The following is a 25,544-nucleotide window of genomic DNA, read 5'->3' on the forward strand; positions in this document are numbered from 1 at the left end:
GAGGGCGCCAGGGGCTGAGGCATCTTGGCTGCCTCGGGAGCATCCAGCTGTTTTGGATCCCAGCTCCCAGCATCCTTGGCTGGAGCTGCTGAGACTTGAAGTCCAATTGACCAGGAGAGCTGGAAGCTGGGAAGCCCTGGAGACCAGTTGGCAGCGCAGTCGGGGGGGGGGGGCAGAAGAGGGCTCCCTTCCCTCTCTCTGTCCTGGGAGAAAGGGCTGCCGTCCCCCCAAGCAGCGCCGCTCTGGGCCCACGACCAAGGCCAGCTCCCAGAATGCCATAGCCTGGAGCCAGGCGAGAGGGCAAGCGGGTCCAAGGGGCAAGGCAAGGCTGCGAGGGGGGAGGGAGGGAGAAGGCCAAGGCAGGCGGGTCCTCCGGCGGCGGGGGCGTCTGCTGGGTCCGCCCCGAAGAGGAGGAGGAGGAGGCAGGCTCTGGTCCTCGTAGTCCGCTCAGAGCCCAGCCCCGGAGGCAGAGCAGGGCAGAGCGGAGTGGAGCCGCAGGGAAGGAGCCCAGAGAGAAGGGAGGGATGGGGCTGCCCTTCGGCGGGGCTGGGGCCCGGCTCCTGGCAGGTGAGGCGGAGGAGCTCCGGGGCTGAGGAAGGCCAGGAGGGGGCTGGCCGAAAGTGGCCCAAACTCTTGGAGGGAGAGGCCTGCCTTGGCTTGGAGGCTCCGGGGGAGGCTTTGGGGGAGCGAGCGGGGCTTTGCGGGCAGCGAAGCAGCAGACTTCAGGCGGGGCAGGGACGGGGCTTCCAGCAGCAGGAGAACCCTGGGACTTTGGGGGACCCAAATGGGGGGATATTGGGGGGGGGCAAGGAGTGAGGGTTGGTTGCTTTGGAGCAAAGGCAGGGGTGGGCCTTCCGAGCTCTGAGTTCAAGTGAGGCGCCCCTTGGAAGGTGTGCTGCCCGCTCCAGAAAGAAAGCAATGCCAGGCACCAGTACCTGCCACGCTGCCGCCCTTCTGTGGAATCCTGGGATTGGTAGTTTGGCAGAGAACTCCGGCGCCCCAGCGAACTACACATCCCGGGGTTTGGTAGGACAGGATCCGGCCAGTTGATTTCTCCAGCATGAGCCAGCCCTAGGCATCCCTTGGGCCAGTAGGCATGCTCTCTCAGCCGAAGGTTTCCTCCAGCCCAGGAGGGCCCTTGTGTGGAGAAGAGGCAACGCTCCAGCGCTTTGGGGGAGGAAGAGAAAAGCCAGACAGGCATCTTGCTTCCTTCATCCTGCCAATAAGGAGGTCCTTCACCCTTCACAGGGACGGGATGTCAGCCAGTATTTGCCTGCATGTACACATGCATATCATATGGATAGGGACATTATTTAATATCTATTTAATACATAATTATATCCCAGCCCAACTATAGCCAAACATCTGAGGGGGGTGTTCAATACATTCAGTTTAAAATAGCTTGACTGCAGTGTAGTAAGGCACCTGGAAGCCACTTTAGCTTCCCTGTCTGCCTCCAAGGAAATCCTAGGTTTGGTACTTGGATGAGGCCCTAGAGCTCTACTGGCTGCCAATCCCCAAATAACTCCCCAAAGTGCAAATCACAGGACTTCCAGGTAATTGCTGTGGCAGTTAAAGTGGAATCACAGCCCTATAACTGCATCTTGTGTGAAAGAGACCAAAGAAAGATGCAGAATACTGACTGCAGGACAGTAAGCCAGTCCTCCTTTCCATAAATAACCAGGGAGGACAGTTAATACTTTGATCTGTGTTCCACACTCATCATTTATCTTTGGGTTCAATAATCTGCCTATTGCAAGGGTTGCATCCCCACACAGTTGTTATGGTCTCTCTGCAAAAGCAAAGTGAGGTAACTTTTGGAGTTTGCTCTAGGGATGCAAAATATGCTCTGAGATTATGGGCATGTTGGCTGACTATTGTGGGGTTCCTGGACTCTTCCCTCAAATAGATGTTTTCCTCTCAATGATGTTCCTTCTCTCTCTCTTTTTTCCCACATGACAGCCTCCGTCCTGAGTTTTTGCTTCCTTTTGGCTGGAGGCCAAAGTGGGACGATAACTATCACAGTGGACCCCCAGAAGCCGATAGAAGGAGAGAGTGTCACCCTCACGCCAACAGTGATCCCAGCAACCACCTTAAGCTGCCGTTGGTACCGAGGGAAAGATACTGGCGAAAACCTCATCCTTACCTATTACCTCCCTCCACTCTCTAAACAGACCAAAGGGCCTGGCCACACCGGGCGAGAGACTGGAAACTCAGACTGCTCCCTTCATATCACAAACTTAAATGTAAACGACTCTGGAATCTATACAGTCACAATGGATGGAGATGAGGGGCCTCAAACATGGACAGCAGACATTGAGGTCTCAGGTATGTTTATTCTTCATTCATCCTTTGTGCACTAAGACAAAGCTATCATCTCCCCTGATTTGGAGGTAGTTCTGAGAATTTACCCAGAGAGTCTCAACCTCTCCCAAAATGCATTTTTTTCCAAGAAGGGGTTCCAGGGAAGAGTCAGTTTTCATATCACTCATGATGAGAGGTGATCACCTTCCAAACTCCATCTTTTAGCTGTGAGATGTGGAAATGAAATAGTAATAGTCGTTACTGTGCCCACTTAGGGGCCCATTGATACACTTCAGCCATGAGAATCCTCTTCTCAGTTGAGATGGTTTGATTATTCTGGAATGAAGGGAATGGTGCCTTGTGAATGTTGTGTGTGGCTCAACAATACATTCTGGGGCATAAAACTCTTGTGGTCTTTAGTCTCCAATGAAGACAGACTAATCCAGGCTGGCACAAATGAACCAGATTTGGTTATTAAAGTTTAAAAAGAGTTAATTTGTTTTGAGGGAATGTTATAGACACAATGGCTAGGTTTGCATCTAATGACAAGACAGGCTTTGGTTTGTTGAATTCTGGGTGACTGGGCAGCTAAGAGGTCAAGCTGAGTGTTAGCATTTTTAAATATGACCAACCACCTAGAGCAAGTACAATAATGACAGCAGTTTATGTTCCTGATGTGGAGAGGAATGAAGGTGGTTTTGCCTAAACCATGATTCCCCATCAGATGCCATCCCAGTTCAATGAGCACATAAAGGAATCAGAATAAATGAATGGATGCTGCTGGAGTTGTATAGCAGCAGAGAGCAAGTGCTGCCAGTGCTCAGATAGCCAAAGTGTGAGATGAGGACTGAGTGTGTATGTTTTGCTATGGTGGATCCCTCCATGCAGAGAGCTTTCCAAAGTGGGGTGAAAATGCTGTGGTAAATGGGCTGTGGGTTGTCAAATACATGCATGTTCCAGCAAACTGTCCAGCATGGGTGCAAGGACCAGGGGTGATTTGTTGGGCATGGGCACCATTAAGAATGCCAATGCAGGAAAGAGGAGATCTGTCTGTTTCACACAAGCCCCTTGGCAACTAACAGGAATAAAGAGATCTGGGGGCAGGAGATGGCCCCATGGTTGGATCATCATTGAATAGAGGATTCATTTTGGAGTTTCTTCTTTGAGACCAAAATGGCAGGTTTGTCCTGACCAGCAGAGGTTTGGTATTCATACTCCAGGAATATTTCAAGGAAGCTGAGTTTTCGAATTAGCAGTGTTCTGCTAAACTGTTGCCCGCATGATCTGATACATTGGAGTATAATTTGTGGCCTTTGCCTGCCACCTTTCTTTGCTCTACTGTAGTCTATTCTATGGTACAGTACTTGATCATTTCCATGTCTGTTCTCACAGTTTGGTGGAAGATGTTAACTTGGTTAAAATGGCTCAAATCCAAAATTTTAAAAGTCTGTATGCTTGGGAGTGAGCTTCCGCCCAAAATGCAAATATGGATTTGTGGTATCTTACATCCCATGAGCTTCCAGAAAGATGGTGCGACGTGTACATAGTAAAAAAGTACCGAAATATTACTCTATTAAATGTGTGAACATGGGTTGATTCTTGCTTGTGAGATTACTGAACACTCGACTTCTTGTAGCTGAATGTATGAAGTGCATCTGCAAAAAGGAGTGTTATGATGTGAGTTATTATTGCAGTTCTTTTGAGTAGCGGTGGTCCTTTAGCAAGGCCTGCAAGACCTTACTTACTTTGTGGTTGTTACTCAGGGAAGATGTGTGAAATATATGTGGACCCCAAAGAGTCTTTAGTGGGCTATGCCACCTAAGACAGTGGTTACCAAACTTTGGGCCTCCAGCTGTTTTGGACTTCAGTTCCCAGAAACTCCAGCCAGCTTGGCCAACAGTAGGGAACTATGGGAGCTGCAGTCCAAAACATCTGGAGGATTGACGTTTGGGAACCACTGACCGAGGAGATGCTGCAGACGTTACTGTGTTGGTTTGTATTTGTCAGTTGCTCTGGCTTCCATGTCAATGGAGTTCATTCTCAGGATCCAAGGTCCCCAAATGATTGTTGCCTTTTATATGGATCTTTAACTCTAGGTTTCTTGCAGTTATGAGTGGAAGATGGACTCGATGATCTTCAAGAACCCTCTTTGTCCATTTCTAGGCAATTTCGTGACTTGGTTATACATCCTGGGTTCTGAAAAGTCTCTGCCGTTTGCAAAAGTAACCAACACACGTTCTTTATGCCTCTCTCTTGCACAATAGACGGCACCAACTGTAACGCTCTGTCTTTTCCCCCATAGAGGTTGTGTCCAAGCCCACGCTGTCTATCACTTCCAACCCTTACCCCAGAGAATACATAGACTCCTTTCAACTAACTTGCGGCACCAACGCTAGCCGTGCCAATGTCACCTGGCTCTTGAATGGGAAGCCAGTAGGAAACAGCTCCTGGGTCCAGTTCTCCGACCGCAATCGCACCCTGGCCATCCAGCACGTTCTCCGTGAAGATGCTGGAAACTACCAGTGCCAAGTGTCCAATTTAGTCTACAACGAAACAAGTGACGCCTTATATGTCCCCGTGATCTGTGAGTATCTGGCGGTCACCATCGCCAGTTCGGTCCGGTCTGGTTCTTGCCTCTTCTCTGTCCTGTTTTATCCTGTCCCATCTGCACCTCTTAACCAGGTGCTTCCATTACTTTCTAAGTTCTTTTTCTTTCCAGTTCTTTGGCAATTTCTGTGTTCAGCAATATCTTACCCAGAACTGGGGTGTTGTCTTAAAACTACTGGGACATATAGTTCCAGCATCCAAGAAAGTAGTTTACTGCAATCATAGTTGGAGTCTTAAAAGCGTCATTTTACTTTCCTAAAAAGTTACTAAGGAGTTGCTGTTTATTGCTTTTGTTGGGGGAAATGTGAATGCTGACTGTGATACAAGTGCTCACTTTCCTTTGACTCAGGAGCTGCAACAAAGTAAAAGGCAGAAGTGTGAGCCAGGACTAGAGATGCATCTGCACTGCAGGAGTAATTGAGTATGGGACCGCTTTAACTGCTCTGGCTCAGTGCCAGGGAATCCTAGGAATTGTAGTTTATTGTGGCCCCAGAGCTCTCTGACAGAGAAGGCACAATGACTCAGAAAACTATGCTTCCCAGAATCCCATAGCATTGAGCCATACCAGTTAAAGTGGGGCCAAACTAAATTGTTTCTGCAGTGCAGATGCAACCTTGGATCGTAATGTATTTCTATATGAACTCCATATGGAATTGCTTATTATTTGAAATGTTTGACACCACCCAAATCAATTGTTGGATTAATCAATTAAAAAGAAGGCTTCTCCAGTTTGTGAGTAGCAAGACCTGAAGTCCTGTCATACCACACAGTTATAGCACTATGATCCACTATTAAGTGCCATAGGAACATCATGTACAATCCTAGGATTTGTAGTTTTGGAGGGTGCTACAATCTCTGCCAGGGCCTCTTTAGTATCTCTCCAAACTGCGGACTTAAGGATTGTTGGTTTGTCACTTAAAAGTGGGATCATAGTGCTATAACTGTAATGTGAAAGGACTCCAGGTCTTGCTGCCCTCAGACTGCAGGACCCTCCTTTTAAAAACCAACTGATTAATTATCCATAATTAATTAATTATGGAAAGGCCCACAGAATGTGAGGAGAACATGAAGCGACTGAATGGCACTGCGAGACCGGGAAGGATTTTCCTTTCCTGCCCAGAGAGAGAGAAAATTCTGTTTTTCTCTTCCTCCTTCGTTTCTCATTAACTTGACAACCGTTTTATTTGCTGGCGTCAGACACACAAATTGCCGGCACCAGTAACTGTTGCTCCCAGGGGTAAAAGGGCAGCTGGCAAGAAGATTGGGAACAGCCGTTCAAATGGCTGGAAAGAGAGACAGGTTGGCCCTGGCAGCTCCTGGTAAAGGGAAGGCATTGGCTCCCTTGCCCTGAGATTTTAGGCCAGTTTATTTCGGAGCATAAGAAGAAGGCAATGCCATTATTTAATATGGTTACTGACTGTTCATTTTATTCATTTGCATCCCACCATTTCCCCAGACCTGGGATCCAAGGCGGGTTACCAGGAGCCCATTCACACCACAAAATTATATTGTCCTCAAGGGGAGAAGAGACGCCTGCCCTTCCCAGTAGCCCCAAGGCAAAAGCAAACTGCTGCAGCTTCTCCTAGTTTGAGTGCCCTTCCTCATTAATAACTTTTGCCACGTTGACTATGCTGTGATGTTGCTTGGCCACATGTGTCCCTGTGAAATGTTGGAAGGGATGGGTTCATAATAACAAAGCAGCATCAGAATCCCATAGACAGCCATTATGATTCATTAAGGAGTTATCACACGAAAGAGATCAGGCGTTTATGCAGTGAATGTCCCGGGGAAATTGCACAGTCACACGAAACGACTTCACATGATGTTGCACAAAACCTGCATTAAACTGGTCACAAAGAAGCATTAATGTATATGTCCTGCAAACTGGGTTCAAAATGCAAAAGCTGTGTGCTTTCCATGAATTCAACCGTGGGGAAAGGCAGGATCTTGGACTTCCCAGGAGGCTCAGGCAAAAGCCAACAGCTGCAGCCTCTTCCAGCTTCTCCTCATTAATAACTTTTTTGTAATGCTCTGGGACCCATGCAAAGAAAAAGGTCTATATCTTTCAGCCTAGCGAATTACAGAGAGTCCCTCATGTGTCAATGGTGCAAAATGCATGGGGCATCAAAGGCCTTATTGTGGCCATACTTCAGGCCTCCCGGGATCTGATCTTGTCAGTATAATTATTTTAATTCTTGAAATATAGAGCTGGAAGAACAGGTCCCTGAGGCCCAAATGGTCATTATAGCAGCCTATTATCCAAACAGTAAATTCAATTTTGCTGGGTATGACGTACAAAACCAGATCACCGTGCCTCGTGTTTCTAACAGAACAACTTGGCCTTATTTGTGTTCTGGGAAAACATGCTCGCTAGAGTTAATTTGCTGCTTGCAGATGCTTTCCTTGTGCCAAAAGGAAAAATAACAAATAACAAAAAACCTTGCACACACTGTCTTTGTTTTAGGTTTGGTCGTATTTAAAGTTGACCCACACAATCTGGAACAAACCCATTTCTCCTTTTTCCAAAGTGATAGAAGTTGGATAGGTTGGCATGTGTTTGTCCCATGCCATTCTGCCTTTGCAAACATTGGAAGAGATTTTTGTCTGTTTTAAGAGCGGGGTGGTTGGTACTTTCAGAACTGGGAAAGCTCTATAAAAATGTTGAATAACTGTCCAAGCTATGCAGTCCCGACTGTCTTACAAAACCCATATCTCCCCATATAAGTCTGAGTTAGATTTTGGATCCTCGCAGGACACCTTTCTCTCCATCGCACCATCTCCAAGCTTGTCTCTTGAAGATATGAAAGATACAACCTATGGAACTCCCTGAAGAAGGAGGCTTGGATGCATCTACACTGCAGAATTAATCCAGTTTGATACCACTTTAACTGCCATGGCTCAATGCTATGGGATTTTGGAACCAGAGCTCTCTGGCAGAGAAGGCTAAACTGCCTGGGGCCAGAAGTATTTTGGATTTTGGATTCCCCCCCCCCCTCAGATTTTGGAATATTTGCATCTAGATGATGAGATATTTTAGAGATGGGACCCAAGTCTAATCATTTCATGTATTCATTTATGTTTAATATACACCATGTAATTTAATACATAATATATTTTTTTAATAATTTAATAACTTTGGGACATGGGTGGGACATAAGTCTAAAGTGGTAGCAATAATAATAATAATCATCATCATCATCCCAATTGCTGGAAGAGGGCTCAGCAGGGCTCCAAACCAAGAGGGAATTCTGCATAGAAAAAGCACGCAGACACTCCAAGTCTTTAGGGAGAAATTATTTAACGCAAATCCACTTATTTCAGTCTGTAGAAAGCAACAGAGCAAAACATTCAAGCAGAATAAAAGAACTCCAAAGAAGGAATTGCAATATTTTTTCCCCTGCGTTTTTCCTTTGAAATTCTCATGCGCTTCCCTGTGACTTTGTCTTTTTACACATGAGCTGCCTCTCAGGAGATCTGCTTCTTAAAGATGGGCTTCTAAATAATTAAAACGAAGGGATAAATTAAAGCGAGGTCGCTTCTCTTGCGCACCCCAATTGTGTGCCAGATATTGGAGTTTGCTCAAAGGGAGAAAGGAGACGATGAGTGTCAGCCTGGAGCCATTTTCCAGAAATCGGTCTCAGAGTTGCCCCTAAACCCTCCTGAGCAGACAGTCTCTAATATGTGCATCTCCCAAGAAGAAGAAGCAGCCCTCCAAGGCGGATGCTGCTTTTTTATTGCATCTCCCTAAAGGTCAACTTGGTTTCCTCTAGAGAAAGGTAGAATTGGCTCGGCCGCATCTGCAAATTGACGCCAGCCAGGGCTTGGAGATTGTCCTTCCTTGTTTGTACAATCTGATTTAGTCTTCCCTGCCTCCTGTGCTCAAGTGCTGGGCAATAAATCACATTTCTGATCCATGGCTGAAACTAAAACCTGGTGCCATTCCTGTGTTTGTTGCAGTATTGCCTTCTCCATCTAAACTCTTCAGAGAAGGGTTGCAATCCCTCCAATATTTCATTTGGCTCATATGGGGACAAGTGTGGCGGAGATGGCAAAGAAATGAATGAAGATGAATAGGAAAGCTAGGAGAAGCTGCAGCAGGTTGCTTTTGCCTGGGCCCACTGGGAAGGGTGGGATTGTGCATTTCCCCATCCACACTCTGGCTGAGTTAAAGGAGTGCAAACTACTCAGTTTGCAGCAGTGGAAGTAATCTGAGGATATGAAAAGAAAGTGAGAGGAAGAGAGAGAAGCCAGGACATTTTAAAAGCAGCTGAAAGAGTAGGATGACAGGGGATTATTCAGGACAGTCCCTAGCAAAAGGGACGCTTAGATGATACATCTTCCCTGCTCCATATTAATCCTCCTGCCATGGTATATAGTAAATTTCAAAGCACAGGCCCTTTTCATGATAGTCCCTATAGCAACAACCCCCTGCTGAAAGTCCAAAAATACAAGCAGTTATTTTGTTTTGTCTGTCTGAAAAAGTTTCTAGCAGGTTTCATCTCCCTGCAGAGTTGATCTTTTGTAAAGTGAATGGATCTTGTTCTCTCAAGATCAAGCTGCTCCCAGTGCTAAGAGTAGGGGTCAATGGTCAGCGTAGGGATCAAGACCAAATAGATCAATGCTACTCAGAGTAGTGATCAGTGGTCAGAGTAGTGGCCAAGACCAAATAGATCAGTGCTACTCAGAGTAGTGGCCAGTGGTTAATACTTTAAACAGAGGCTGGATGGCCATCTGTCAGGGGTGCTTTGACTGAGAGTTCCTGCATGGCAGAACGGGGTTGGACTCTATGGCCCTTGTGATCTCTTCCAACTCTATGATTCTATGTTTCTAAGACCAAATAGATCATTGCTACTCAGAGTAGTGGTCCCTGGGGTTCCCAGGAAAGACAGAAACAGTTGTAATGAATGGGCACAAATGTGATGCTGATCCTTGGCATTCAGCACAGAAGATACCCAAGTGTTGCTGGTTCTCCAGGGTTGCCCCAATGGTTCTTCCAAATGATGCTTTTGAGACGTGAAATTGTGCTGCCTCATTCATGGAGGTTTGCAGGGAGTCCAGGCAGCATGATTGTTCAGTTCAGATCCTCTCCTTCAGATCCCACTTCTGCTTGTCAAAAGAATGGAAAAAAGGAATAGCATGACATTTTGGATTGATGGTGGTTGAATCCATCTCTCTGAACACACCCATGAATTCATTGCAATCCAAGACATTATTGCAGAGGAAAAGAGCAGGCAGTTAGCAAGGTGCTGAGGATTAAAGGTAGCAGCCTGCAGCTATAAGATGAGTTGCAGCAGAAGTAGATACAGTATTTTGGGACCAAGGCAATATGTCTCGCAACAAGTGTGAGATGCAGAAATGCTGTGGGAGCCTGTCTGGCAGGGAGCAGATGGACCGTCTGTGTGTATTCAGAGGAGCTCTCATTTCTTGAAAAACTCCCTTTTCTGTCACTTTGCTTTGAAACAAAACCTTGTGTCTTTCCAAAAAAAAACCCACACTTCTGCTCTGTCTCTTTGATTCCCTGCTTTGTGAAGGAATCTTTCCAAAGGGATCGTGGCCGGGAGGGACCTTCCCCTCCTTTTCCTTTGCATCCCAACGTGTGAGCTTTGTCTGTTTGCCCCAGACGGACCCGACGCAGCCATCATCATGCCAAACGCGAGCACTTACTATGAGCATACTGACATCAGGCTCACCTGCGCAGCCGATGCCTTTCCGTGGCTGGAATACATTTGGCTCTTCAACGGCAGGATCTATGGCAGCGGAGAAGAGCTGATCAGCCCAGATGTTAGCAGGGCCCAGAGTGGGAATTACACCTGCCAAGTGACAAATGTACTCACTCACGACACGGCAAGCACCACCCTGGAGATCCAGGTGGTGGGTGAGTAGCCGGAGAGTGGCCTGGCGCGGCTGTCCATGGCCGGTCTTCCCAGCAGCGTGGCCTGTCCTTCGCATTCCCTTCGCCTGTCCACTAGCTGTCCTTTCACTTTGGGCAATAGACGGCTTCCATTTACATCCATCGTTTGCGTCACCAGATGTCGAACTCTCTGTCGCCTGTCGCATTGTGATCCGTGGTGTTTCCCTCCAGCGGCTGGTTGAGTCCTGTGTTGGTTGGGGTTTATCCTCACATCTTACCCTTTTTCCTCTTAAGGTGCATCTGTTCTTCTTCCTTCTGAGCTTTCAAATTCATGATCAAAAGGGTTCTTAGTGACGTACAATAATGTCCCAGTATAACAAAAGCAGGAAAATAAAAAGACAAATGGAGCGGCGGGCATTAACCACATTAGTCATCAGTTTCTATAAAAGCTGACCAAATGTCCAAATATAAGTCCATTTGTAAATTTGGCCCAGGCCTACATTCTTTCAAATGTTGCAAAGCATTGTTAGATCTTCTATCCCTTGGATCACAAGTGGAGGAAAATTATATTTCCAGTCATATATCTTCTTCAAACCTTGTCTGAGGAAGGAATCTTATCTGTCATTCAACTTTATTCTTTTTCCTTTATAGCTGTTGAGTAGATGTTGATGTTGTTGTCTTTCCATGCCAGGCTTTAATGGCGTAATTTCCTCTCACCATTGGCTTCTGAATCCCTTTTCTACTGGGATCCTAATCTTTCAGACTTGAATCCTCACCAGGAGGCACAAAAGTGTCATCTCCTCCTGTCTTTATCTAACACTATTCAAAAATGGTTTTTCCTAGTGATCTCTTGCACCTCTCTGTGCCTTCCATCTGCTTTCTCTCAATGTCGGTCCTTCTCCCCCTGAATAATTTTAATGCAGTTAAATTCATGAAGTGGTGGAGGTATTCTGTTAGAAGAAATATGGAAACCTTTGCCAATTGTTTTTTCTGTCCTCAACAGGCGGTATATATAACGTCACCATCCTTGGCCCTTCAAGTGTCATAGAGCATGACTCTGTCAATTTGACATGCATGTCTATAGGCCCCAATGTATCTTACCACTGGCTTAAGGGAGGCCAACTGATCAAAGCAGGAGGCCAAATGCTCACACTCAACGCAGCCACCAGGGATGACGCCGGTGCCTACACCTGCTTTGGGAACAACAGCATCTCTTACAGCTACAGTGAACCCCATTGGCTGGAAGTCTTCTGTAAGTTTGGTTAGACTCTAGGTGTGAGCAATGGCAGCCAGCTGGCATCCCATACTTTACACCCTTCCACAGTCAATCCCTCGGTTGTGTTACACCCGCAATGAGGAGCGTCAGTTCAGCCTCAGTGGCATCACTAAAGTTGGCATTGTGGTAACTTATGGTGTCACCCTTCTCCATAGACCTCCTCCCATATCAGACCAAGAAGAGTCCTTAGTAATGTTTTTTGTACTAACGTTACTGTGGGAAGGTGGAGGCATGTGCCAGTTTCCCTTTATGCTCCCTTTGTGCCTCCGCTCCTCTTTCTTCCCTGGATGGGTGCAAACTTCCATGGTGCAGTTGCATCACTGGGGTGGTGCGCATGGTGTCACCCCACTTGGTGTGCTCCACACTTCTCATACTTCCCTTATGACGCCTTGTGTTCTTCCCCAGTAGTAAGTTCCCCCCCTTCTTGTCTGCTCACACCCTTTTAACCACACTCTGTTGTGCCACATGCCTCCCAGTTTTCATCTATGAAATTTTTGAGGATTTGCAGTTAAGGTTTATAGCAAATAGCAACAGCAAGTACATTTCTGTACCGCTTGTCAGTGCACTTAAGCAGTCCCCCAGCGCTTTGCAATGTGTAGGCCAATTGCCCCCAACAAGCTGGGTGCTCATTTTAGCCACCTACGGAAGGATGCAAGGCTGAGTGGACCTTGGAGTCCCTGGGATCAAACTCACAACCTTGTGGCTGTGATGGGCGGCAACACTAGCATTTAACCACAATGTCACCAGGGCTCCCAATATTTTATGTCTTGGGAGTTTGTACGTTTTGATGTCGCCACAGCAATGACCAACTGAGTGTCCTCTTCAGCTGCTGGCAGTGCATCCTGGCCTTTTCCAACCTGTGCTTTTCCTGTGTTTGCTCTAGACGGGCCAGACAAGCCCATCATTGAACCCAGTGAACAGGTTTACCTAGAGCACTCCACCCTTAACCTGTCTTGCTCGGCCAGCTCCTTTCCCTATGCAAACTACTCGTGGTATTATAACGGAGACCTGGACAAGGTTCAGAACGAGTCTCGATACGTGATCCGATCCCTCACTATGAGCGACGCAGGCAACTACACTTGCAAAGTGGCCAATGATGTGACCGGCCTTGTCGACAACGCCTCCCTGGAGATCAGAGTCCTGGGTGAGTAGCAGGGATGCTCAGGGCAGGAGCCCAGAAAATGCTCGGATTCTGTCCTGCCGCCATTTTGACCTGCTTCTATCTTGGGAACTTCATTTTCTGCCCTGCGATGATTCCTGGACTTGTGATGGAGTTATTCTCACCAGGTGTTCTGTTGGAATACCTCACTGTCTCTGCACACCGGCCCCTCCTCTTGTTTACAATTTGATTTTATTCTCATTCCAAATCCATGGTCCTTGGTGGACTCTTTTCCTTCTGATTCACATCTGGATCAAAATTAGACTGAGATTATTATTATTATTATTATTATTATTATTGGTGGACCATTTTTCAGTACTGTAATCATTAGGAGAAAATGGAATTACTTTGTTCTTGCATTCTCCAGCTTCTGTCTTCCTTGGCACCTCATTCAAAACTTTATACTATATGACATATATAGATATATAATTGCAATCGTGTATAAGCAGTTGTGTATAACCTTCTGGTATTTCTCTCCTTTCCTGTGTTCTCTTTTCAAGATCTTTCCTTATAGAGATATTTGACAATGAGTGCTTAAAGTTGGTTAATATGCGACTAAGATTTCAGAGACCACCTGCCAACAATCCCATACTATCCTGTGTCTGAAAACTCTTCCAGTCGCTCATCTGTCTAATATCATTATTATTATTATTATTATTATTATTATTTATTTTTACTTAATCTTGAGCTCTGTCATCTTCATCTTCTTTGGGTGAGGATCTCTGTCCCCAAACTGGAGCAGGAGTTTCCATACCGAATCAGTAGATAATTCATTCATCTAAAAGCAAAGCCTTGTCTTTGCCTTCTCGTTTCAAAATCTTCAAGCAAACCTTTCCGTCCCCATTTGATCCACTTCATCTTTCATATAAATCTATTGCTCTTGCAGTAAATTCATACCATATAGATTTAAGTCTATGTCGTTCTCTGTCTGTGTTCCAATACTTTGAATACGTCGAATAGTTCCTTACTGCCATGGTTTGTTGAGGTTTTGTAAATAAAGCAACAGTTTCACTTTCCAGGAACAAAGGGATCCTCCAAGGCAGCTATTTCCAAAATGGCTGTAGGAGATTGGATGCCAAATTTAATTGCAAAAAGATAACTTCACGGCTTCTGCTTCAAACAGTACCCAGCCAACACTCTCCCGACTTCCCCCTTTGCTTTCTCCACAGAACCAGTCAGTAATGTTGTCATCACCAGTGCTCCCAGTAAGGTCTTGGAACACTACATCACTACTCTGATGTGCAACTCAGCCGGCACTGATGCCTCCTACTTTTGGCTCAAAGGGAACCAGAGCTTGGAGGCTGGGGAGCGCATCTCTTTGAGCGAAAATAACCAGGTTGTGACATTCAACGCAACCCTTCGGACCGACTCAGATGTCTACACCTGCTATGTCAATAACACCTTCTCTGGTAGTACGGGCAACTACACACTCACTGTTTTGTGTAAGTCTAGTTTCTTCCCCCTCCAAGGAACACTGAATGGGAATAGAAGATGCGGAGTGTTGGCTGAAAGCCTGGGGTGGATCCACACTGCAAAATTAAGGCATTTTTAAACCACTATTACATCATCCTACAGAATCCTGGGATCTGTAGTTATTACTATTTGAAGCATCAGATTTCTCTGATATTAAATGGATAGATAGATAGATATAGATATAGATATAGTTTGGTGAGACATCAGCTTTCTCTGAGAGACCCTGCTGACTACCTCACCGAATTCCAGGATTCCACAGGAATGGCAATGAAAATGGTGTCAAACTGCTTTAATTCTGCAGTGTGGACCCATCCATGGGTGGGCTTAGACTGTAATTTTGGAAGTATCCATATAGAGTCAGGTCTTTTAAGAAGTGACAAACGTAGGCCCACTTCTCTGTCAACATTCATCAAATGGGAATAATCAGTGCATGTGCTTTTTAAAAAACATGACCTTCATGTATGTATCAATCTAGAATACCAGATTCCAGATTTTAGCACACCTATTGCATTATAGTTTTTAAAAAATACCATATGAAACCTATTACTTTAATTTAACGATTTAATACAAACAAGTCATTGTGGCACCTATAGTTTAATCTGGACCATTGTATATTGGTGCTAGTTCAAGAAGCCACATGAAGCCAAAAAGTAACACAATACTTTTAAAGTTGAAGAATTGGAACAAAGATTTCAGACAGTCAACCTGCCTTTTTCTTTAAAAACAAACAGACAGCCAGACAGAAAACATCTAGTTCCTAGTTGACAGCGTTTCCTAAAATACCATGGAATAAATGTCTAGATTTAGCATCCTGGCAGCGTTAACTTCCCCTTTTGGGTCGGCTAGTATCTGCTTTGCTGTCTAGGGCAGAAGGATCCTCGATAATAAGTCCCAGATCACTTATGGGTCATCTAAGGATCTTCTGCTATTGGAAAAAAAAGTCATAGTTTCTATCAAGATTTTAAATTCTGGGAGAGCTGCGAGTTGTAACTATCTCCTTTGCCACCTGTTCAGAACAACAATGCACTTAAGAATTAAATTTTGTGTAGAAACTAGTTTTAATTTTTAGACACCATAAACCACTTACGGGTTTCAGGGGCTACACTGAATCTCCCAAAAAGGCTTTTCCATGGATCCCCCCACCAGCAATTCAGCTTCCTTTGAACCTAGAGAGGGCGAAAAGTGTGCTTTGGTTCCCAAACATCCAGACATGCACCAGTCCATTCTGTAATGTTGCATTTTCCTATTTTGGTATCTAATTCCCTCCAAAATCGATTGCCTCTCCTGTATCCACTCCAGATGGGCCTGATGAACCTATAATCAGCCCCAATATCTCACATTACGAAACGGGATCCAGCCTCAATCTCTCCTGCGATGCCGATTCCAACCCACCTGCAAACTATACTTGGTTTTTTAACAACCACACACATGAAGGGAGCAACTTACAAATCCCTAATCTGTCTTCTAATGACATGGGAAACTACACCTGCGTGGCTTCTAATGTGGAGACTGGCTTGAATAGCTCTCAAGTCCTGGAGATCTGGGTTTTGGGTGAGTATCCCCAGGGCTGCATGCATCCGTAAACTCCAAAACATACTTCTAGTGGTCTACATACATGTCTTCATGGACCTCTTCTGGAATTCAGTGCAGATGTTTTCTTGCTTTCCATTCTGTTCTGCACTTTTGGGCGTTATCTCAGTTTTTATCCATCCAGCAAGTGATAATCCTAGATCCGGGACTCTCTGGTTCTTGGTCTTTGTTTTCCATGGGTTGCTTTATGTCTCCTACTGTCACATCAAATGTTAAGCATCCACTTCTTTGTGGAGTCTCAAAATAAGATCATGAATGCAATGCCCTTTTCCCCCCCAATATTGTACTTCCTTAGTAACCTCCTAGTACGGTGTTTGCTCATGTGATTCTCAAAACTCTGTGCTCTCTGGGTTTATTTATAACTTTTGGCTCCGCTGCTTATTGGTTCCCTTCAAAGGTTTGTTGCTTGCAACCTCTTGCTTCTGTGTTCCTATCTCCGTCGGGTCATTGGTGCCTTTTTGTGATAACTGTGGAATCTAGTCAAGGCTGGAAAAGCACAATTGAACCTTTCTTGTCTGTGGAGCATGGTCCATCTGTCCCAAATCAGGTCCTCGCCTGTCATCTCTCATTCGCAGCTTCCTCAGTAAATAGCAAATGTTGTGTCCCTTCTTGCTCTTCTGTTGGTGAATGCAGTGGTATAGTTTCTTGAAACTATTCTCCTTGGAAGATATAAAGGGCATGTGAGTTCTGTAGGCTTAAGCAGGTGGTGGTTGCTCCGTCTTTTGGCTCATTGTAGATAGCTTTCTGCTTCTCCATTCTTCTTTCTTTTTGGTGATACCTTCAGTGGTCACAAAGGAGGTGCAAACCTTGGTTCTTCTCACTCTGTTGCCAAACCCTCAGATTAATCTAGGCCTATCTCCCCCTCCTTTTTTAACTGGTGTCCATTTTACCATTCATCCTCCCCTACATATTGTCCTACAGTTACAAACATCTATAGCCCAAAAGTGGTGATAAACTATATCTCCACATTTTGGTATGAATTTTCTTGTACTTTTATTACTCAGTGACCCGTTCTTAGAGGTTTTGTTTGGCTGCAATCCCCAAACCGTTTCACCTTCCAGTAGCAAATGGATTGTGAAGGAAAGGAGCTCCCAAAATGGCTGTGAAAGGCTGAAGCTATGTACAACTTGGCTACAGCCCAAGAGGCAGCTTTGCCAGTCGCACCTCAGATCCACCCAAACCTCTCCCGACTTCCCCCTTTGCTTTCTCCACAGAACCAGTCAGTAACGTTGTCATCACCAGTGCTCCCAGTAAGGTCTTGGAACACTACATCACTACTCTGATGTGCAACTCATCCGGCACCGATGTCTCCTACTTTTGGCTCAAAGGGAACCAGAGCTTGGAGGCTGGGGAGCGCATCTCTTTGAGCGAAAATAACCAGGTTGTGACATTCAACGCAACCCTTCGGACCGACTCGGACGTCTACACCTGCTATGTCAATAACAGCATCTCTCATAGCATGGGCAACTACACATTGAATGTTTTGTGTAAGTTTGGTTTTACCCTTGAGGGAAGGTTGACATGATAAAAGTGGGAATGGAAGATTGACTTGGGGACTGAAGAAGGTGAGATTGGGCCTTTTGGAATGAATTTCAGAGGGTTTTCTCTAGATAAGAAAAAACACTTACAACTTTTAGGGTTGTATATATTTACAAGAACGGTAACCCTGAGACAGACAAAAGTGGGGAGGCCCAGATTTTTGTGGGCGTTCACCTGAGGTGTATGGGTAGCATGTACGCCTTCTTGAAATCATGAATGTCATGTCAAGGCTCCTTTGTTTTGAATCTAGAGTGCCCAAATCTTTGGTTTTAGTTCCTGCAGCTGTAATAATTCAAATGCTGGAAGTGTTTTTTCTTATCTAGAGAAAACCCTCTGAAATTCATGGGGTCTGCAATCTGAAGGCGCACACAGACACGCCTGGCATAGAATTATGTCCTGAAGGCACAACCAGCTTTCCCTTCTTCCTCCTTTCCTGCATCACATCCCAACCCCTAAAACCTTGTGCCTTCTGGGAACTTGGGCCTTGATGTTAAATGCTATGCTGGGCCAGCTTTGACTTATGGCTCTCCTAGGAATGGGGAGACCTGCGGACCCCTTTCCAAACTGGTCCCAGCCATAAACCTGCTCAGGTCTTCCTGCAATCCAGAATCCTCAGGTGGATTCTGTGACATAAGCTTCAATAGACTAGGATCCAAAACACACTGCAGAAATAATCCAGTTTGAGACCACTTTAACTGCCCTGGCTCAGTGCTAGGGAATCCTGGGGATTGTAGTTTATTATGGCACCAGAGTTCTCTGACCGAGAAGACTAAATGTCTCACAAAACTACAGTTCCCAGAATTCTCTAGCAGTGAATTCAGGGCAGTTAAAGCAGTGTCAAAGTGGATTATGTCTGCAGTGTGTTTTGGACCTTAGCCACTCCATGCACCTGAGGAAGAAGTGCAAGGGCCTGTGCAGAGCGGTCATTAAGGCCAGCTGGGGGCAGAGTCGGGGTGTGGCATCCATACAACGCATGCCCTGACTCTGCCCCATGGCGGTGTGAATCCACGTGCCGCTTCACATGGCATGTGCCATCATGGTGCACCTCTGGTACTGCGTCCACATGACTCAGCGCCAAAGGAGTGCCTTAAAGCCACGACGCCATGGCAATTGTGCCCTGGAAAAGCCAGATGGGGCGCAGCATGAAGTTGCCACAGCCCTGATAAAGTGCATCTGGAGGCAGCTGCAAGCTGCCCAAATCTATGAAAGCTTCTACTACAAGATCTTTAGCTCAGTTAGCTTCCCAGGTGCCACAAGATCCCTTTGCATGCTGGTACCCCAGACTAATATGGCCATGTCTTTGAATCCTAGGGACAAAGCCAGTCGTTCCTCCAAATTTGTGATATCTGATATGCCCTTTTTAAAAAAAGCATTTTCTTCAGTTCGCACTCTCAGCTGACCCTAATGTTGCAGCACACTTTCCCACAAATGACTCAAAAGCAAGTAACAAGAGGCTGCTGAAAATAGCTTAACATATGAATGAGTAGATTACCATACAGCCCTGGCTGGTTTGTTTCACTTCCCATTTTCAGTCAGCTGTGTCCTGTTTTGGACTCTGTGGGGGAAAGATCCCATCATAATGACTCCCAAATTAAAGGTAATGGCTATGAAACTAAAAAAAATCGAAACCATTCCTGGCTTTCATCAAAGATTTTTAGTTTTGGAAGAGCCTGTGAGTTCTCTATTGCAACCACCTTTGTCTCCTTCACAGACCAAACAGCATCCCTGGGCATTAAATATATTTAAAACTACTTTAAATTGCAATTTATATGCAAAACTGCTCTTGGAGGAGGTGTTAGTCTTCCAAGAGGGCTGTTCTGTGGTCTCTGAAGGGACCATCCACCATCAACTCAGTTTCCTTGGAACATAAAGAGGGGCAAAAGTGTGTTTTGGTGGCCAACCGTCTTGGCATTCACAAGTCCATCCTGTTATGTGTTTTACCTACTTTGGTACCCGATTCCCTCCGAGACCAAGTGCTTTTGCCCAACACATGCCTGTATCTCCTATATCTGCTCTAGATGGGCCTGATGAAGCCGTGATCAGCCCCAATAGTTCATATTATGAAACGGGCTCCAATCTCAGTCTCTCCTGCACTGCTGCCTCCAACCCACCTGCAAACTATACTTGGTTTGTTAACAACCAAAGACATGAAGTGAGCAACTTGCAGATTTCCAATCTGACTTCTAATAATTCCGGAAAATACACCTGCATGGCTGCTAATTTGGAGACTAACTTGAATAGCACTCAAGTCCTGGAGATCTGGGTTGTAGGTGAGTATCTTCAGGGCTGCATGTAAACTCCCCAAATTAGTTGCATGTGTGCATGGGCTTTGTGAGTGAGATCTGGTGATATTTCTTTCCACATCCTAGTGGTTTGTAACTTTCCCTGTTTCTGTCTTCGTAGGACCCCTTTCTAAATTATGCTGACTTTTTGGGTGTCCCCCATTCTGCAGCCGTGTTCCACTACTTTCTGTCTACCTTGTATTTGATATTTCAATATCTCCTACTCCTTGACTGTTGATTTTTGCAGGGGATCCGATTTCTTGGGATTCTGCATGAGTTCCAATCTCCCGTCAGTTTCAGAGCATCCGTCCTTCGGGGGAGTCTGCCAATCAAGATAATCAGATCTCTTTCTGATAGTCCACTTCCTTGGCAACCTCTTTGCATGGTTTCTCTTACATTTATTCTCAAGGCATATCTTGGATCTGAGCCTTGAGACTGCTGTCTGTTGGTCACATTTCTGTACACCTTCTATGCACAGTAGTGACATAAATATTTGCTTCTTTCGTGCATGCATGCAGTAAGAAATAATTTATTTTTAACCTACAGGACATTTATTACCTCTGGGGGTCTTTAAATAGAGATTGGGTAGACATCTTTCAGGAGTGCTTTAGTTTTGTATTCCTGAACAGCAAGGAGTTGGACTAAGTAGCCCCTGGGGTTCCTCCCACCATTAAGATTATGTGATTCTAGGCCAAGATTGCAAGAGGTTATGTGCATTTTGTAGGGACAGATGATCTTTGAAGACTGTGGTGGTTTTTTAAGCACAAAATACCTTGGGACCTTTTTTTTTTTTTTTTTTTTTGCACAAATGTTGACTCTTGCAAAAAGTACAGTATCCGCTGGGGTTGGTCTCCAGGATCCCTCATAGATGTCAAAATCCATGATGCTCAAGTCCCATTAAATACAGTGGTTTTAGTAAAATAACAAAATCAGGGTTTACTTTTAGGATTTTTCAAGCCGTGGATTGTTGAATTTGTGGGTGCAGAATCAAGGTGTGAAGACACCTTTTTTTCTTTTTCTTACTAGAACTGAAAGAAAAACTTGTGAATGTTGTTTTACATCTCCTAATTCTTGACAATGGTGCTATATTGCAGCAAGAGTGGAATCTGTGCAAGATTCGCTCTGCTCCAAGTCTTTCTTTTCCAGGGAACTTGGTCCATCTCTTCCAAATCAGGAACTTGGTTATAAGTTATCACTCAAAGTTTCTTCTGTTTTGCTTGAGTTATTTCTTGCTTGTCTGTCAATGAGTGCACTGCTGTGATTTTGGTGCAACTCAATTTCTGTCCCTCTTTGGAAGAAATTTGAGGAGTGTTGTGTTGTGTTGTGTAGCATAAGTGACACTTTCTCCATCTTTTGGCTCATCCTTCTATGATACCTATGAGATGCCTCTCCGTTTTCTTTCTCAGCAGGGAAAACATGGTCGATGTTACTTTCAATGGTCCTTCTGAGATGGTCTTGCTGGAACTTCCCACAGCCTTTTTTAATGCCAGATAAACATATTCTTTACAAACTCTATGAGGATAGTAGTAGTAGTAGTAGTAGTAGTAGTAGCAGCACCAACACCTCAACCTTGGTGCTTGCTTGTGTAATTTTTCTTGGATTGCTTAATAATTTTAATACTCCATCCATAATAAGTGGAAAACTGGTCCATGGACAGAGTTTTGTTAATGTCTTGTTGAAGACCAAATTGTGAGTCTGATCAAATGTCAGTCAGGGCAGCCTTCACTATAAGTGTTTTAGGAAACAGTGGCAAGAACTGATGACTTACCTGGTGACAGGTAAGATGACTTTCAAAAGAGGTAACGCGTTTGCAAAATTGCTGCCTTAGGATAAAAAGGTTATGTTAAGGGCAGTTAAGAGTCAATAACCTGGTTTTGTACTCTCTCTTTGTTGTTTAAGGGCTGGAATCATTAAAGTAAATATGAGTAATACTTTTGATTATACTTGGGTTACAAGACATTCCTTGATGTCCTATTCATTTTAATGAATGTCCTTGATGTCCGTTTGAGTGACTGGTCCATGCTTAAAGTGCCAAATTAAAATGTGGCAATCATCATGGATAATCAGAACATTCATAGCCATAGTTTAATACATACATACATACATACATACATATATATATGTTTATATCTCCGTGGGATCTCTTGCCAGTGCAAACTCCTCACTTGCCAGATCACTCCTCACTTGGCATCCATCCATCCATTGCTGTATTTATAGCCTGCCTTTCTCCCACACTGGGACTAAAGTCAGGTTACAAAAAGGAAGAAAATACAACAAAAAACCTATAATGCTTTCCTTGCCATATAATACAGTGTCTAAATAACAAGAAATATTTGTTGGGAAGAAGAGATTGTAAATTATACTGAGTACTAGACTGATGGATGGAAGGAAGGAAGGTCAATCTAATGCCATTGATCAGGAGGGGAAGAGAGAAAGAAAAATGACATGATGATGATGATGATGATACAGATAGAGAGGATTAGGATAATAGCAGGAAACGAGTTTGAAAGAGATCCAAAACATGGTAGGAAACCGGCTCAACAACTAAAGATTTAGATCCAGCTTAATCCTTTGTTTGCCAACATGAGATTCCTTGAAACTGTAGCATTGCCCTTTTCAACTAGCTTAATTGTTGGTTTAACTCTTGAATAAACCATTGCAGAGGGATATATAGTTCACCCTACCTCAACCAGCTTTCAGTATAAAAAGGGGAAGTTTCTAATCCTAACAGCTGCATACACACACACACACACACATATATACACACATATAAACATATGTGTATGTTTTCAGGTGTGAGGAGAAACAGCTGCTGAGATCTCAGAAGCCAAGAAGAGTGGGAATTCCAAGGGCTTTGGGGGGGGGGGGGTTGCCTTTCCCCCTTTCATGAGCAGGAAACCCAGAATAATTTATGCAAACCACAAATGGCAGGATAAGTTATGCAAATGAAATACAGCAGGCAAGTTTGCTTAACGGTACTACAGAGTTTCCAGATGCAAAGCTCTTGCTGTGTAACATCCCATCTCAAACACAAAATGTTGCGAAAGGTGTAGGTTGCAACACCTCCTTTTTGTAACTGCCCCATGGCTTCCCCACTGCTATTCCTATCTTAAATGTCTTACTGATGGACTAGATGCGCAGTGGGGGGTTTTATTCTTATTTCATCCGTAGCACCTAGAGCTCTCCATCTGGGCACATCTGGCTCATGGAATACACCTTTTCCTTGGAATTCCTTTATATCCCACTTTAAACAAGTTGACAGCCAAGTTTTGAAATAATTGAAAGGCATTTGAAACTTCACAATACAAATGAAAGTACAACCTGCATGTGTGTTAAAAGGTTTTTGTTTAAATTTGCCTGCTGGCAAAAGGAGAGCAGAGAAGGGCACTCCTGCCTCTTGCAGAAGACAAAGTTTTCTCCAAGGATCTCAAACCTTGGGCAGACTCCTTTAGGGAAATTAAGGCCAAGAGGTGAGGTGAAAAGTAAATGCTCCCTTCCATGCACATCCATGTCCTCCACCTGTCAGTCCCCAGGAGAGGCCACAGATGCTTTCCAAGAAGAGGGGAAGGGGACATGCGATTCAGACCATGGAAAAGCAGCTGGTCTTGGCATAGAAGAGGAAAGAAATGGGGGGAACCCTCCTTTTCCTTCCCCTTGGAGTCCAGACCAGCCACATCTCCATCAACTGAATTCCTTCCCTGTTGCTACCTCTTCCTAGGGCTGGAAACAGGAGGTTTTGGATGAAGCACAAAAGAATAGGGGCTACTGTATATACTTATATATAAGTCTAGGGATTTTAGTCAAAAAATGAACCGACTTATCCTTGCAAGGCAAGCACTCTCATAAAACTGTACCTTAACTCTCATAAAAATAGGAACCATCTCCTGGTGAAACGCAAGAATGGGATCTCCTGAAAGCACTGACCTCCCTCTACTCTTTCATCCATCCATCCATCCTTCATTGTGAACACAGTTATGCCTCCTGCAATTTTGTTACTTCTTTGGCATTGTTTGCTTCATCCTATAGATCTTTTGTTACGTGACCCTAAGTCTTACTCTCAATCTATCCACGGGTCATATCAAAATCCATAATTTTGGCTCCAAAATCTGCCCTCGGTTTATACATGAGGCCGACTTACAGTCAAGCATATAAGGTAGCTACCTGCACCCCATCCAAAAAATAGACCACACATACATGGATGTTATTATCAGTCAATCAGTCGTTTTAAATATACCTTTTCCCCAAGACTGGGACTCAAGATGCTGGCCTTGGTCTTTCAGATAATCTGAGCCTCAGCCATAAAACTGGACTGCCCTGACGCATGCCTTCCGCACATCTCAGTCTCTGGTGGCATTGCTTGTTTATGTGAACGGATCTCACAAAATAGCTCTTGTGGCTGGTCCCTTGGTCAGTGGGGTTTGGGGGCCTTTTAGTTCTAAGGAAAATCCAAATCGCAGCTTCGTTTTTGTTTCTAACAGTCATTGGGTGGTTTCTGCCCGGATTGCTGTTGTAAGTTTCCGTTCATGATATTTACGGGATGGAGTCCAGGACTTTGTACCATTGTCAAGTTGCTTCCTGGCAGCAGAGGCTAATTGTATGGCTAAATTGAAAGGGAGGTGCCAGCAAAAACATGTATTTATTTGAAAAGCAAAAGCAGCTTGGTTCCCCCGGTCTGTTTGCTCTGTCATTCCTCTTCCTGGAATCTGCAAATCACTCCTGTGCTTGCCTTGCTTTCTGCTCCGTCCTTTCACCTGTGCTTCACCCACCATCTCCAATGCCCAGTCCCTTATGGATGAGATCCTAAGGGTGCTGTTGGATTCCTTGCAGAGATGTCCATCGCTGGTCCTTTTACAACATCCACGGCTATCGCTAGTTCTGCTCCCTTCCTCCCTGCTTTCTTGCATTTGTGTCAACAAAACCCCGCAGTGGCGGTTCCTCAGTCACACTGGGGAATATTTCAGCTGATACCATCATGTTTTACTGAGAATGGTGTGTGTAAAGCATTGCATTGTTTTACTTAGGCTCTGTTTCTCTCTCATGCATAATGTCTGTACAATATCATCTCTTCCACTGTATTCTGGCTTCACCAATGCAAGCACAGCTGCTTTTGCACTAAAAAGGCACTGAAGAAATCTCAACAATATACCAACCAGCTGACCATTGCTTCTTTTGAAGTTATTTTGAGTGTATTCATATACACACAAAAAGCGAAACAAGAGTACACAGGCAAACAGAAAGAGTGAGAGGATTCAAATGCAAATATTGCAAGGAACATGCCTCTAGAAGTCTCTTGGGATTGTGCTTTGCTCTTCCAAATGTCTTGCTCCAACTTGGAGATGCCATTGCCATCCCTGCAGAGCTCAGACCCACTGCATCTTCATGGTTTTGGACAGGGCACAAAATGCTGGAGAAGAGTTCCCTTTTTAGCCCCTTCCAAAAAGATATGTAAGCCACACTTGCGCA

At 44.7% G+C, this 25,544-nt stretch overlaps 1 protein-coding gene across 1 annotated transcript in view; it reads left to right on the top strand.

Moving 5' to 3' along the window:
- Window positions 1–466: 466 nt before the first annotated feature.
- The window catches only part of LOC149304717 (cell adhesion molecule CEACAM1-like), a 39,766-nt gene continuing 14,688 nt past the window's right edge, over window positions 467–25,544 (top strand). The window contains exons 1-4 of the mRNA XM_089479232.1: window positions 467–567; window positions 1,963–2,328; window positions 17,475–17,747; window positions 19,818–20,069. Of these exons, the coding sequence (XP_089335358.1) occupies window positions 525–567; window positions 1,963–2,328; window positions 17,475–17,747; window positions 19,818–20,069 (934 nt within the window). The 5' untranslated portion in view covers window positions 467–524. The remainder of the gene's footprint in view (window positions 568–1,962; window positions 2,329–17,474; window positions 17,748–19,817; window positions 20,070–25,544) is intronic.

Source organism: Sceloporus occidentalis, unplaced genomic scaffold, assembly GCF_023333645.1.
Source record: "Sceloporus occidentalis isolate IW3139 unplaced genomic scaffold, rSceOcc1.0.p SCAF_13, whole genome shotgun sequence".
NCBI lineage: Eukaryota > Metazoa > Chordata > Lepidosauria > Squamata > Phrynosomatidae > Sceloporus > Sceloporus occidentalis.